General features: G+C 39.6%; 1 protein-coding gene across 2 annotated transcripts; it reads left to right on the top strand.

Moving 5' to 3' along the window:
* The first annotated feature begins 208 nt into the window (after window positions 1-208).
* On the top strand, window positions 209-13,937 carry ttc19 (tetratricopeptide repeat domain 19). 2 transcript variants are annotated; one of them, XM_058395967.1, is made up of 10 exons: window positions 209-477; window positions 2,037-2,122; window positions 2,812-2,922; window positions 3,040-3,078; window positions 3,184-3,240; window positions 4,760-4,821; window positions 5,861-5,955; window positions 7,889-8,046; window positions 10,559-10,721; window positions 11,933-13,937. In XM_058395967.1, exons 1-10 carry the CDS (start codon window positions 228-230, stop codon window positions 12,097-12,099), a joined length of 1,188 nt encoding a protein of 395 aa, XP_058251950.1. In that variant the 5' UTR covers window positions 209-227; the 3' UTR covers window positions 12,100-13,937. The 2 variants fall into 2 exon arrangements, with proteins under 2 accessions (XP_058251950.1, XP_058251951.1); XM_058395968.1 differs by having other exon boundaries at window positions 7,892-8,046; window positions 11,933-13,936.
* Window positions 13,938-14,929: the final 992 nt, after the last annotated feature.

Genomic DNA, 14,929 nt, shown 5'->3' with positions numbered 1-14,929 from the left:
TGAAAAAGTGTGCACGGATTCACTCTTCGACGATCTTCCGGAAGTAGCAGATCATCCGGGTACCTGTGAGACTTCGTCTCATTTCAACGCTCTGATTTGGGACGCACTAAGTCTGAGCTCGAAAACTATTTAGGGCGGAGAAGTACGTGAATTGGGACGCAGGGCATGACTTCCGCGTCCTCCGTATCACGTAACAACGTACGTCATGACGTATTCAAAGAGGAAACATGGCGCTTCCCTTCAGCTGTCGTCTTTTCGTGTCGCAAGGACTTTGTATAAAGCGGGTGTTAAGTGATGGAGTGAGGTCTCTCTGCACGGCAGGTTTATCTGGGTGTAACCCGCAGTTATCGGTCACAGCGCCGGGGCACGAGTTTAGGAGACGGAGGTGTTTTACTTTAGGCAGAACTGCGCCGTACGTGGATGATGAAGGTGTGAGTGACCGGACCGGCTGCAGGTTTGCAGTGCTGAGTGCTGTGGGTAAGAGTGGGTCATCTACACTAACTAAAGAATTATGGCACAGGTATCTAATGATGTCATAAGAGAAGGTGGTGTCTAGGCATTTCAGTAATCTGAAATAATTCTGAATTTCACATTCTATATTCTCATCCCAAATTCTCTATATTCAGAATTCATTCATTCATTGAATATACCCGCTTATTCCTAGGACTCCTAGGGGTCTGCTGGAGCCTATCCACATAGGGCGAAAGGCAGGGGTACACCCTGGACAGGTCGCCAGTCCATCGCAGGGCCACACATAGAGAAACAACCACACACACACACACACACTCTCTCACATGGGCAATTTAGAATTACCAATCGACCTAATGTACATGTTTTTGGACTGTGGGAGGAAACCAGAGTAAACCCACACAGGCACGGAGAGAACATGAAAACTCCACACGGAAAGGTCCCAGCCTGTTGGACCCTGGGATTCGAACCCAGGACCTTCTTGCTGTGAGGCAACAGTGCTAACCACTAAGCCACCGTGCTACCATATTCAGAATTCTATATTCTAAATTCTCTATATTCCGAATTCTAAATTCACTATTTACTAAATTCCACTTTCTATATTCCCATTCCACATTCTAAATTATGAATTCTAAATTTTCTATATTCTGAATTCTAAATTCTCTATATTATGAATTCTAAGTTCTCTATATTTTAAATTCTAAATTCTCCAAATTCTGAATTCTAAATTCTCTATATTCTTAATTCCACATTCTATATTCCCATTCCAAATTCTAAATTCTGAATTCTAAATTCTCTATATTCTTAATTCCACATTCTATATTCCCATTCCAAATTCTAAATTATGAATTCTAAATTCTCTATATTCTTAATTCTAAATTCTCTATATTCTGAATTCTAAATTTCGAATTTTAAATTTCAAAATTCCAAATAGTACATTCTATATTCCCATTCTAATTTCTGAATTCCACATTCAGAAATCTAAATTCTGATTTTTCATTTAATTTTTTTGTTCTGGGTGATTTCCAAGGACTGATTATAAACACTATGTAATCCTGCTTCTGCATCACCTCACACACCCACCGCATGTCCAACATGGTCTTGCTGTAGAAGGCATCCTCCTGCCACAAGCAGGTTTAATGTGCTCAGTCAGTAATGTGTGCAGCCTCTAGATGGGAGGAAGTGCGAAAGTCACTTTTTTACATCCATTTTGTACATCCAGTTTTTCTGAAGACTAAAAAACAACCACAGTCTTAAACCTGGAGCTCTTTCACTTTCTGCATCCTAAACCTTACTAATATGCAGAGTTATGTGTTTACAACACAGCCACTTGGTCCATGGCTCAACAGAAGCAGCATAATATTGATTTAAATATAATTATGCATATAAATCGTTTCAGTTTGATTGCTGCTTTGAGTCTCTCTTCAAGCCTCTCAACTCACACAAGCAGCTGCTCTCTTATCACTCATGAGCTTTATGCCGATTATTGTGATGTTTGTAGGCTCAATTTAATTCAACTTTATATATTAACACAGATTCTCCTGTCTCCCTGTTTGCTCTGTCTGCAGCTTTCTCCCTGTTTGGCAGCAAAGATGAAAGAACGGAGGCCCAGAAGATGGAGGATGAGATTATTCTCCTGTTAAAGAAAGCAAAGGTAGACTTACAACAACATGGTAGATGAATATGATTAAAATCACATATTAAAGTACAACACTTGATTTCTGGCATTTTGACTAATTTGTCATATTTGTCTTTTGTACAATTTCTTCCTTTCATTTTATATATATTAGCTGAAGGTATGTATGTAAGTGTAAGTGTGTGAAAATCCCAGAAACATATTGAAATACTCCAGCCAGATCATCTGCTACCAATGAGATACATACACTTGTAGTGTCCGCTTTCTAGATCCTATCTCTTACACAGGGCTACAGATTTTGTGTGTTTAGCTACATCTCACTTACTTGAGTAGTGTTTTTGATTACTCATTAGTATATGAGAGGTGTGCATCAGGGTTGCAGGAATGGACCGCTGTAACATTCGTGCTGTTGGTCAGATATGAAGCTTGTAGGATAATGAAATGTCCCTCTGCAACATGCTTAGCACAATTATTCATTAATCTTTAGTCTGGCTAGAGTCACTGTGGATAAAATCTATCTATCTATCTATCTATCTATCTATCTATCTATCTATCTATCTATCTATCTATCTATCTATCTATCTATCTATCTATCTCTCTATCTCTCTATCTATCTATCTCTCTATCTATCTATCTATCTATCTATCTATCTATCTATCTATCTATCTATCTAGTATTTAAAGAAAATACATTTGTGTTTTTCACAGTACAGCATGATGCTCGGGGAGCTGGAAGCGGCGAACGGCTTCTTACATAAAGCAGTTCGACTCGCGCATCAGAGTCACAACAACGACGCCATCATCTACACCTACAGCCTGGTAGGTCAGGGTCTCCTGCTCGACTGGCTTCACTCTGACATCATGTGGTTCATCTAACCTACAGTCAAACTGTGGCAGATGTTAGAGTAACATTATTCTCTCTCCCCCCCTCTACAGATGGCCAACTTGGCCTTTATTCAAGGTGAGCTGGACAATGTGAGTAAGATAAATAGGGACTTGTCCCTTCCCTACACCCTGATGTACACTGTTGACCTGCAGGAGGGAGTAGGTCTGTGACCCTTGTGCTCTTGTTCTCTGTAGGCTGAGAAACTCTTCAAAGCTGCATTGAGTTTCATGCTGTCTGGAGGAACAGCACAGGTGAGACATACTGCACATGTGCTAGTCAGTCTGTTTAATATGTGCACTGATCAGCCATAACGTTACAGCCTCTGACATGAGACAGGAATAACGTTGACTATCTCATTCTAATGGCACCTGCCATCAGGTGGGATATATTAGGCAGCATGTAAACATGGTCAAGTGTAAGGATCTGAATGGTGTGACTTTGATAGATGACTGGTTCAGAGCATCTCCATAACAGCAGGTCTTGGGGATGTTTCCTGGTATGCAATGGAAGTGAAAGCTAGCTTTTCCGCTCTGGTCCAGCAGAAGAGCTACTGCAGCACCAGTTGCTGTAAGAGTTAATGCTGATTGTGATAGAAAGGTGTCGGAACACACAGTGCATCGCAGTTTGTTGTATATTGGGCTGCGTAGCTGCAGACTGGTCAAAGAGCCCATGCTGACCCCATGTACACCACAGAAAGTGACTACGATGCGCATGTGAACATCAGAACTAGAGCATGGAGTAACCTGGTCTGATGAATCATGATTTCTTTAATATCATGTGAATAGCTGTGTGTGTGTGTGTTACCTTACCTAATCCGATCAAGCATCTGTGGACCTGCTGCTAAAGATTTGGAGCCAGATACCACAGCAGACCTTCAGAGATCTTGTGTAGTCCATGCCTCGATGGCTCGGAGCTGTTTTGTTGTCACAAGAGGGAACCTACACAATATTAGGCAGGTGGTTGTAATGTTATATGGCTGATCGGTGTACATCAGTCCATGTGGATGTTTACTCTGCAGGATGTAAGAGTATTTTGTCTACTGTGTTCCTTATATGTTTTGAGCAGATGCAGGAAATGAATATTTTTAATCCTTATATTTTCAATTCAGTTTTATTTATTTGTATAGCGCCTTTTACAATGGACATTGTCTCAAAGCAGCTTTACAAACGTAGAGAAACAGAGAAAGGGGAAAAATATTATTAAACTATTTTATCCCTATTTGATCCCTAATGAGCAAGCCTGTGGCGACGGTTGCAAGGAAAAACTCCCTGTGATGATATGAGGAAGAAACCTAGAAGGGAACCCATCCTCATTTGAGTGACACTGGACAGTAAATAATGTAAATGTAACTAAATGTCCTATCTACAACAGCAACCAAGGGCCCATGAGGAGCTATTAGGCCAGTTTAGTTTCTGAGTTCATTATAGACACTGATTTCTTGCTGACAAATGTAATGGCAGACTGTGTTATAGTCCCCAAGTGGCTCTGTCCACGGCTATCTCCTGGTCACAGGCTGTCCATACAGATCCATCCACAGCACCACCAAGCGACGAGACTCCGACCAGGGGTAGAGGCAGTGGTCACTTTGGAAATTCACAACACTGGGAGCTCAGGAATGGGATGTATAGCTCGACAGAGAAAGATATTAAGTATGTATGTGATCATGTGATGTTTAAAGACAATGTAGGTTATGTGTAAAGTGCAGGCAGGGACTCCGGCAAGATTAGCTATGACGGCATAACTAAAACTTATACGGCTTATTTTAAACAGGACGACAACGCAGTCATCGAAATGTCCCTGAAGCTGGCCAGCATCTACGCCGCTCAAAACAAGTGAGTATTTTTCTTTCTGTCTCAGAATGTAGTGTAAATCTGCGTACTTGTTATTAAAGCTGCGGGGTTAATGGCTAGCATCATCTATTCCATTTACTGCAAATAAAGAAGGGATTTTAAACTGTTTTTAGTGCTTTGTGCTACCGGGGAAAAACACACACACACACACAATACAGCGGATTACTTTAACCCCCAGAGACTGATTTGAATGGATTAGTATCTCACGATGACGTCTAGAAGGAAATACTTGCGCGTCACCTCTTGCATCCGGACGGTTATTAATCAGTTATTTTTTCTTTAAATCTGGATGTTTGCGTAACACATGCATATGACTGCGTTTGGAGGATCAGGAATTTATTTACGAAAGTTACAGAAATAAAGCTGGGATTCATACTGACTATAATTATAGTCATTTAATCTGGTTGTGAGATCCAAACGCTGTTTCTTTTCATTTGCAGTGCCTCTGACGTTGAACATTAGAGACATGTCTGTTTGAGAACATTTTGTATGGAATAATTGTTATAACGAATAGACAAACCGAGTTAGGTTTTGGATTTGGATCGATGTCGCAGGTTTGACGGACAGGTGTCTGAAATCTTCAACAGCTTCCTTCCTGTTTGTCAAACAAACAAACAAACAAACATTGATAATCCTGCACTTGTATAGTAGTCATCACAGCAGCAAATAAATAAATAAATAAATAAAATATTCATGCTTAACAGGCTTTTCTGATTTATTTATTGTTACAGATAATAGATCAAATAGAATTGATAAACAAACAAACAAATAAATATCAGTAGTTGTTTTCTTTCTCATTGCTACAATCACACATTCTCTCTCTTTTTTCCTCTGAACAATGTCTTAAGGTGTGGTAATTATGGTAAAAGTGGACTAATTGAATTCAATTATTAAGAAAATGAATCATTCCTCAGCCAGTCATGGATTATTCCTTATATACATGCTGAAGTCAACGCAGATTTTTATTTACTTGACTTGGTATCTGTGCTGTAACAGTTCACTTCCCCGGTGTTTTTCTCAGGAATGAGCTGGCAGAGCATGGCTTCCAGTTCTGCACCGAGTCCCTGGAGGCCAAGCTGGAGAAGCAGAAGGATCTTCCACCAGATACCATATCAGGTATTGTGTATGTGTGTGTCCTTCTAGTGCTGGGCCATATGGACAACATCTACTGTCATGGTCAATGATTCTCATATCTCATATTCATGTTAGAGCTCATTTCATGTGTTGAAACTCATCATGAGGCGTTTTCTTGTAAATGATTTCTACAGAATAATTTCATGACTGGTCTGTGGCATGACCTTACAGCTGACCACTTAACTGCCCAGTGTCTTCTTTATTATAAACACCAATCACATCCAAATGCCAAATCTGTCATTTTCCTGGGCTGGGAATCAGGAGACAGACAACTCCAACAGATTCTTTATTCTCGTTTTACTTTCTCTTTTCAGTGATTTTCTTTTCTGTCTGTCTGTCTCTGTCTCTGTCTTTGTCTCTCTCTGTCTCTCTCTCTCTCTCATTCATTCTTTTATTCATTCATTCTCTCTCTCTCTCTCTCTCTCTTTCATTCATTCATTCATACTCCCTCTCTCTCTCTCCCTCTCCCATTCATTAATTTTTTTCTCATTCACTGATTCATTCATACTCCTCTCTCTCTCGCTCTCTCTCGCTCTCTCTCTCTCTCATTCATTCATTCATTCATTCATTCTCTCTCTTTCTTTCTTTCTTTCTTTCTTTCTTTCTTTCTTTCTTTCTTTCTTTCTTTCTTTCTTTCTTTCTTTCTTTCTTTCTTTCTTTCTTTCTTTCTTTCTTTCTTTCTTTCTTTCTTTCTTTCTTTGTTTCTTTCTTGTACATTTATCCATCCGTCTGTTTGTTTATTCATTCTTTCTCTCTCTCAATCATTCATTCTCTCTCTCTCTCTTTCTCTCTTTCATTCATTCATTCATACTCCCTCTCCCTCTCTCCCTCTCTCACTCTCTCTCATTCATTCATTCATTCATTCATTCATTCATTCATTCATTCATTCTCTCTCTCTCTTTCTTTCTTTCTTTCTTTCTTTCTTTCTTTCTTTCTTTCTTTCTTTCTTTCTTTCTTTCTTTCTTTCTTTCTTTCTTTCTTTCTTTCTGTTTCTTTCTTGTACATTTATCCATCCGTCTGTTTGTTTATTCATTCTTTCTCTCTCTCTCAATCATTCATTCTCTCTCTCTCTCTCTCTCTCTCTCTGTGCTGTGCTGATATCTGTTCTGTGTCTGGGTTTTGTGGGAAGGTTCACTGTGTTGTCACACTCCTCCATGCTCATGTTTATTTCAGCTCATTTCTCTGAACTCTGACCTTTGTGACATCAATCAACTGCCAAAAAGTGTTAGTAGAGAATATTAGTAGAGAATGGAGGGAAATTTTCCTGTCACTTACACGTCCTTGTGATTCACAGCTTTCAGTCTTAATGATGTCTGATGTGGTTGTTTGACGTGAAAACCGCAGCAGTAATGACGAGGATGTCACGGTGCAGTGATGATGCGTTGGGTTTAACAGAAATCAGTTGGAAACCACTTCCTTTACACCTCTTTCTCACTCCTGAGTGTGTACATTTCCATGTGGGTTGCTTGAGTTTTGTGTTTTGTGTCAGTAATATATTCTTGACGCTTTCTAGACACACTACCTTTTAAAGCTGTGTGCCGAGCCTCAGCTATACTTGCTTACGTGATACAGAGTAGTATAGAGAGCTAAATGCCTAATAGTTGCTGCTGTGAATATAATTTGACCCTGTAGAATTATCAAACTCAGATAAATAGCCAGTTGTGAGCTGCACTTCATTGTACATTTACATCTGACTAGTAGTTTCAATGCAAAAGTAAAATTCAGACAGCAAAAAAAAATATGTTTGATTGTCCACATATGTGTAGTTGAATGAATCCTCCAGTATAAGGAAACAGTTCATCATTGCTGGATCTGTGTAAAGTTGCAGCTGTGTCCTCTGTGTGTGTTTTTCAGCAGGTTATGTGACGAATGTCAGAAAGCTCCCTCACTCATCAGTCTTTCTCTCTGGTCCTAGCAGAAGAGGAAAGGAAGGACACACGGCTGCTGCTTGGCCTCAGTCTGGATGCCCGAGCGCGATACCTGGCATCCTTTCGGCACTTCACAGGAGCGTGCAGAGACTACCGTCACGCTCTGCAGATCTGCCAGGAAGAGCAAGGAGAAGCCCATCCTCAGGTACAGCAGCCTGAATATAACATGGACTGGGTCATGTTTGCACACAGTTTTCTGAAATTAAATTGGGGAAAAGGCCTAAAAACTGCAACTCTGAGCACAGCATGCATGATCTACTAAGCCGTGACAAGATTTCAAAAAAATACCCTGACAGACATGTCTTCAATGGAAATAGCTTTTAGTTTTCCCGAATCAGGAACGTGGATCTGGTTTCCTGGATCATCTGGTTACCTCACGTCTAGTTTACAAAACAATGCTGGGAGGGTTTAATAGACTGGATGCATCCAAGCTCAGTGACTATTTTCTCTGAAGTTCTTAAAATTGTGGTTTCCCATAGGCACATTTTTGGGGTGTGGTTGGATTTGGCAAAGCAATTAGATACTCTGGCTTATACATCTTTAACAGCCAGATGCCGGTTGTTGTTTCTTTGGAAATCCTATAGACCACTAAAATATCTCAGTGGCTTAAAAACAAGATACTTAGTTAGAGAAACTGGAAAAATCACCAGTAGATCAGATCATCTCATATCGTTTCATTTCTCTGAACTCTGTTCAGTGTCGACACCCTGACTGGACACTCTGACTTTTCTTTTGTCTGTGAAACATGATTACTGTAGCGTCATGTTATTACTTATGAGATTGGTTCAATTTGTCTACGTTTCGAAGACATAAATTGCCTTAAATGTATTAATGTATTAGATTTTCAAGCAGTAATGTTAAGTGTACTGTAACGTAATGAAAGCAGAACTAACAGTGGAAGAGTCCGAAAAGCATCTTATTTCGAAAGAAGTCAAAGACTTGATCAACATCTGGCACAGTTGTTTGCCCTAGTGTTAAAAGAACATGCAGAGTAAGATAAAAAACCTTACTTTCATTACACTAATGGCCAAAAAACACTGCAAATGCGATTAAGACTTTGCTTGGAGTCGAAGCCTTAGTGGGCATTTACAGAATTAACTCGACCCCCTACCTGAATTTAACTAAAGCTGTGTGGGAAAAGCAGCCAAATCTTTCAAGGAACATGGACGAATGTACCTAAGCACAGCTACATTATACATACTCTACATGCTAGTGAACCTGGACCTCAGCGTGAAAGCACCGTAAGAAAAAATTGAAAGTAACATCACTTGTTGTAAGTCATTCAAAAAGAAATACCAATAAATTGAATGTTCACTGCCATGATTTCTGCCATCAGAGGGCCTCATTTGTCAATCTTAGAATAAAGTTGTGTTTAAAATAGTTATACTGATAATCAGCTGAGATTTTCTACTACCAGTGGAGGCCAAACCATGACTAGCCGCCATAGAAAATGGAATTTATAAGCCAGTTTTTATTATTTGGTGGTGAACCAACCAACCAACAACAACTAGCCTTATTTGTCTTAAAAGACAAATACAAATTAGTATTCCTTTTGTATATGTAGAATATTTTTAATGCTATTTATGTCTATATGAAAGCACAGCTCTAAACAATATTTTATTTGTGGAATGTTTTTGAAATCTTTAGTTGGTTAATTTAGATGGTTAATTTATACTTGACAGTATAATCCCTATATCAAAATGCTGTTCAAAGCTGATCACTCGAGCAGTATGTTTAGTTATTTTTCTTATGTGTACATTTACACACTCACAGGAGAAAGAGTTATTTTTCCTAATTTACCAGATGTTTTCATATAAACACTCCTTGCATACAAAATCTGTACAAAACCAGCTTGATAAAGAGGCCCAATGAGTCCACAGTGTTTACACCTTAATTAATATCTTTGTGCTTATTTATCAGCCAACATGCAGAACTGAGGCTATAGGTATATATGGTATATACACCGATCAAGCATTACATTATGAGCAGTGAGAGGTGAAGTGAATAAGACTGATGATCTCCTCATCATGGCACCTGTTAGTGGGTGGGATATATTAGACAGCAAGTGAACATTTTGTCCTCAAAGTTGATGTGTTAGAAGCAGGAAAAATGGGCAAGCGTATTTGTGAATTTGACAAAGGGCCAAATTGTGATGGCTAGACGACTGGATCAGAGCATCTCCAAAACTGCAGCTCTTGTGGGGTGTTCCCGGTCTGCAGTGGTCAGTATCTATCAAAAGTGTCATTTAAATCCTGTAAGTTCTTTAAGTCCTGTAAGTATTCTTCAACTTAGAGGACTTAAAGGATCTGCTGCTAACATCTTGGTGCCAGATACCACAGCACACCTTCAGGGATCTATTGGAGTCTTACAGAACACTCGGCTGATTTGTTTGTTTTTTGATTTCTAAACTGAATATTTCTAGAGGAGATAATTGGAGTCAGTTACATTTGGATGTTGTTCAGCCTTTATTTATAGATGAGAGATCTGGGTATATCATCCAGACTGACGATTAGTTCATGGTGCGAGTCACTGATGTCACACACAAATTATATTCAAAACTGATCTTATTCAGTAGCTAGGCAAACACCACAAACACATCTGTGCTCTGAGGATCAGCTCAGCTTTATGGTGATCTCCTAAATGTGTGTCTGTCCCAGACGCTGGTCTTGATGAGTGACTTGGCCACAGTGTTGGACCTACAGGGGAAGCACGATGAGGCACTGGCTCAGGTCAGGAAAGCTGTAGAGCTGGGCCAGACAGCCGGCCACCCTGACCAACACATACTGCTGGGAAACATGGCAGGCATTTTAATGCACAAAGGTAAGAGACGGTTTCTCCTTTATGTGACTCCTCATGATACCATCAAGAAGATGGGATACCACTGACGACTAGCGAAACATAGCATTTGGAAACGAACTGTCCACTGATATGCCTATGATAAATACGATGCAGACGTATTGATATATTCACAGTCGGAATTTATTACTGCTTATTATTTATTACAGCTACTATTGCTGTATAGTAATAATAATAACAACAACAAGAAGGGCTGTAGTCAGGCCAGCATTATCAGTTTCAAGACCAGGACTAGCCAAGATTGAGTTAAGACCAGGTCTTAGGGGGTTGAGGCCAAGTGAAAGCAAGACAACTTCAAGACTGAAAACCATCAAATGCTTTTTGAGGCCAGGTTTTTACTTCAGCCAGCTGGCTTCATTACTGCATTGTTCCAATCATTAGAATATGTTTTTGGACAAAAGGAATTATTTGTCGAATTTGTGCATATAAAAAGGAAAAAAAACATTATTATTATTATTATTATTATTTTTTTTTACAAACTCTTGATTAAGACCAAGACCATATTTAGTGACTGAACCAAGTCCAAGTACAAACGCTGAGTCTGAGAGGCATCCAAGTCAATACAGAAAATGTCTTGAAATTCGATTTATATTAATGATAGTAACCTGGAGTCTCAGATTTCTGCTATGGACATTGTTATTGGTTAATAGGATAATCTTTTAAAGCCTCTTACTAGGTAGGTTGTGTTAACCAAATTAATTCAGCTGATTATTAACCGTATTTTGCACTTCATTTGATCAGATACAATGATGATCTGATTCAGATTAGGTGTGTATGTGATCGCCCAATCGGGTACACCGATAAGCTAAAACATATGTATTTATTTAGAATGGAATTGTAGTAGTCATAGTCTTCAACTGAGTTCACAGAGAAGCAGTAAAGTGAAGTGTTCTTGATTATGACATGGTTTGGTGTTTGCTATTTATTGACCATGTATTTTTTTTCCTGTGTAGTCTTGAGTGTGTTGTGTTAATAGACTGGTCTAGCACAGGCATGTGCAGTCTTATCCACAAAGGGCTGGTGTGGGTTCAGGTTTTTATCCCAGTCAAGCAGGAGCTGTTTTTTTGCTTTTTAGTAGACTGCTTCTGCTTGGTTGGAATGAAACACTGCCCCTACATTGTCTCACTCCTGGTCTAGCTCATCGATTAATTTTTTTTTTTGTTGTGTCCTCTCAGGTGAGTTCGAGGAGTCTGTTAAGATGTACGAGGAGGCTTTGGCCCTGGCGCAGGAGGCTGGTGACGTTGAGGCTGTTGAGCAGTTTCAAGAGGGACTGAAGGAGTTGAGCAGGAGGAGAGAGGGGAAAAAACAGAGTTCAAACAAAGAGCCATCACACAAGCAGTGACCACACACTAAACACTCATACTCTGGAAGTATGAACTCCTTAAATGGAATTATTGAACATGGAGGAGAGACTTGATTGTGTGTGTGATCCTTCATCATGATCATCTTCCTGTTCCTCCAAGCGCATAGCACACTGGATTCTTATTAGTGATTAATCTAAGCTCTGTGGTGTTAATTTAAGAATGAAGATGTATGTAGGTGTTGTTTGTTTACAGTTCCTCTGGAAAATCTAAAACGGGAAAGACGGTGACTCAGGAAGTGCTGATGGAGACAACGTGATAACATGTCAGATCTGGAAAATGCCTCACTCGTGTCCTGCATTATTTGTAGGTGGTGTTCCTAAAGCAACCCCGCTTACTCCTCTATCGAGTTCTTCTATCTTTGACGTGGCAAACGACAGTGACATACGATACGGCGTGTGTGTATTTTGTGTCAATTAAACGATCTAATCTTGCGGTATTTAGTGAGTGTTGTACAGACCGAAGATCCCTCAAGTAAGATGTAACTGATGGCGGATGCAAGCCTTTAAATCTATTCTGACTTTGTGGTTGTTATGCAACTGTTAACTATTGGTTTCTCCTTTTACCCTTTAACCACAGTTTAGTTTTTCTCATCACATGTTTATGAAACATTTAAGCTCAAAGCCATGTCGGGCTGATTGGCCTTCTGTGACCTGATTAACTGTTGCAGAGTTGTAGTAACAAAGATAAATGTTTAACACCTACTCTTTTCATTAGTAACAAAGTAGACCATCTCTCCTTGTGTTTTTGTCGCACAGACAGCTTTCACTGTATCTAGACATCCAGTTGTTATTATTGCAGCATGGGTCATTTAAAGGTAATTTCCAGCATGTAACGTAAAATATTTTTCCGGTTTCGGGATTCGATTCCTGCCTTCACCCTGAGTTCACATCTTCTTCTCCCTGTTCTTCATGGGTTTTCTCCAGGTTCTTCAGTTTCCTCCCTCACTCAACACAGACATGTGATGCAGGCTGATTGGCATCTATAAATTGTCTATATTGTGTCCAGGGTGTCCAGCACCTTGTTCCACCGATAGACTCCAGGCTCTCTGTGACCCTGTAAAGGATAAGCGCTCCAGAAAATGAATGAATAAATGTTTGTGTGTAGTGATTCTGCCTGTTTTTTTGGCTGTTGCTGTATATTTGTTCTACATATGAGCCGCTCTGACATCACAAACATTACTAGTGAAGTCACGATGGCATTTAACAGGAGAATATTTTCAGAGTTGACTTTCCTATTCACCATTTTCCAATGATGTTCAATGTCATGTTAATGAGAAGCGAAAAGAGCTGGATGTTGTAGCTATGTGACACCGTTGTGTTTAGTTGCAACAGAAACCGCTGCTTGATGATTGTACGAGATGACAATCTTGAGTTATGTATATGAAATGTGCAGCCTGGGGAGCTTATCTGTTTGAGCTGTGAATAGATAGAGAGGTCTCCTTTTCTTGTTAAGGGCAGTGGTAGCTCCGTGGTGAAGATGCCAGACTACTGATTTCAGATCTTAGTATTGTCTTAAAACTTAACTGCTTAAGGGAAATAAAAATATATTTTGCTCTAGGTTAGGGCTTCTGCCATAGGCTGTAAATGTAAAGAGGCGAGACAATTTGGTCAGATTGTGAGGATTAAAGCACTGCTGCATCACTAAGGATGAGCTGAAGTCCTAATGACTCCACTGTCAACGTGTCAGCAGACTGCAGTTGTGAGTAATGTAGGCTTGAATGAAACCAGATGACCATGTGTATAAACGCCACTGGAGATCATTAGTTGCATGTCAAAGTGAAATTTTCTTTTAATGACTTGGGTAAGCATGGAGGAGTAGAGAAGGGGAAAAATGTAAATACATGAATTCATTTCTTTTAAAGAGTTTTAGTTGTGTGGTTTTTTTTCTTAAACTATTAATTACATGATCATCAGAAAACACTGGGCTCTGCTTCCAGATAAAGAGTTAACAATCAGTAGGCTCGGGTTAACCGTTAGCTCCTTTCTTCGTCATTGCCAGCACGGTTTGTAGAGGTCATGATCTTTCACTAATTGCTGTGAAACACATTTTCAGTATTTAAGCATTTTTCAGTGAACAGGAATCCTCGAAGCATATTAAGTGTTAAGTGTTAGGGAAGTGATGTGAACTCTCTATCTCTGAGAACATGGTCTAGATCAGCACTTCTCAGTGTGGGGGAAGAAGACTTCCAGGGGGTCAATGAAGCATAGCCAAGGAGTCTGATTTTACATGTAGCTATACTTTTTTTGTGTACATTTATAAACCTTTACACACTCGTTTTTATATCTATCTAAACCTCCAATCCAGGCATTCATGCTGAAACAATAATAATAATAATAATAATAATGATGATATTAACTCAGACCTAACTTTATGATGTTGTTCCAAAAGCTTGCCTATGTGTGTGTGTATATATATATAATTTTTTTTAATGGGTCCATGTCATTTCTTGTACAGTTAAGTGATCCCTAGCTGCCAACCAAAGAAGGCCAAGCTATTCATCATATCAAGCATGAATGGTTGTTTTTCTCATTTTCTTTCACATCCCTGTGAACCACCTCTGTGTTTGGTCTCATGTACGATCTCTACATACGTGAAGCCTCTAGACTGTGCACAATAGATCAATTTAATTCTGCGACGATGCGGCCACTTTATCCTTCCTCATTCCCTTGAGAAACGTGCTGTGACGCTGCGTTTGTATCCAGATACGAGCTATAAGCCTCTCTTTATGAGATCCTTAATCAGGGCTTGAGCTCTGTTGATCTGCAGCACAGGTTCCCATCACCCTCTTTACCTCACAAGGACATAACA

Source organism: Hemibagrus wyckioides, linkage group LG07, assembly GCF_019097595.1.
Source record: "Hemibagrus wyckioides isolate EC202008001 linkage group LG07, SWU_Hwy_1.0, whole genome shotgun sequence".
Lineage (NCBI taxonomy): Eukaryota > Metazoa > Chordata > Actinopteri > Siluriformes > Bagridae > Hemibagrus > Hemibagrus wyckioides.
This window is presented reverse-complemented; position numbering and strand designations above follow the sequence as displayed.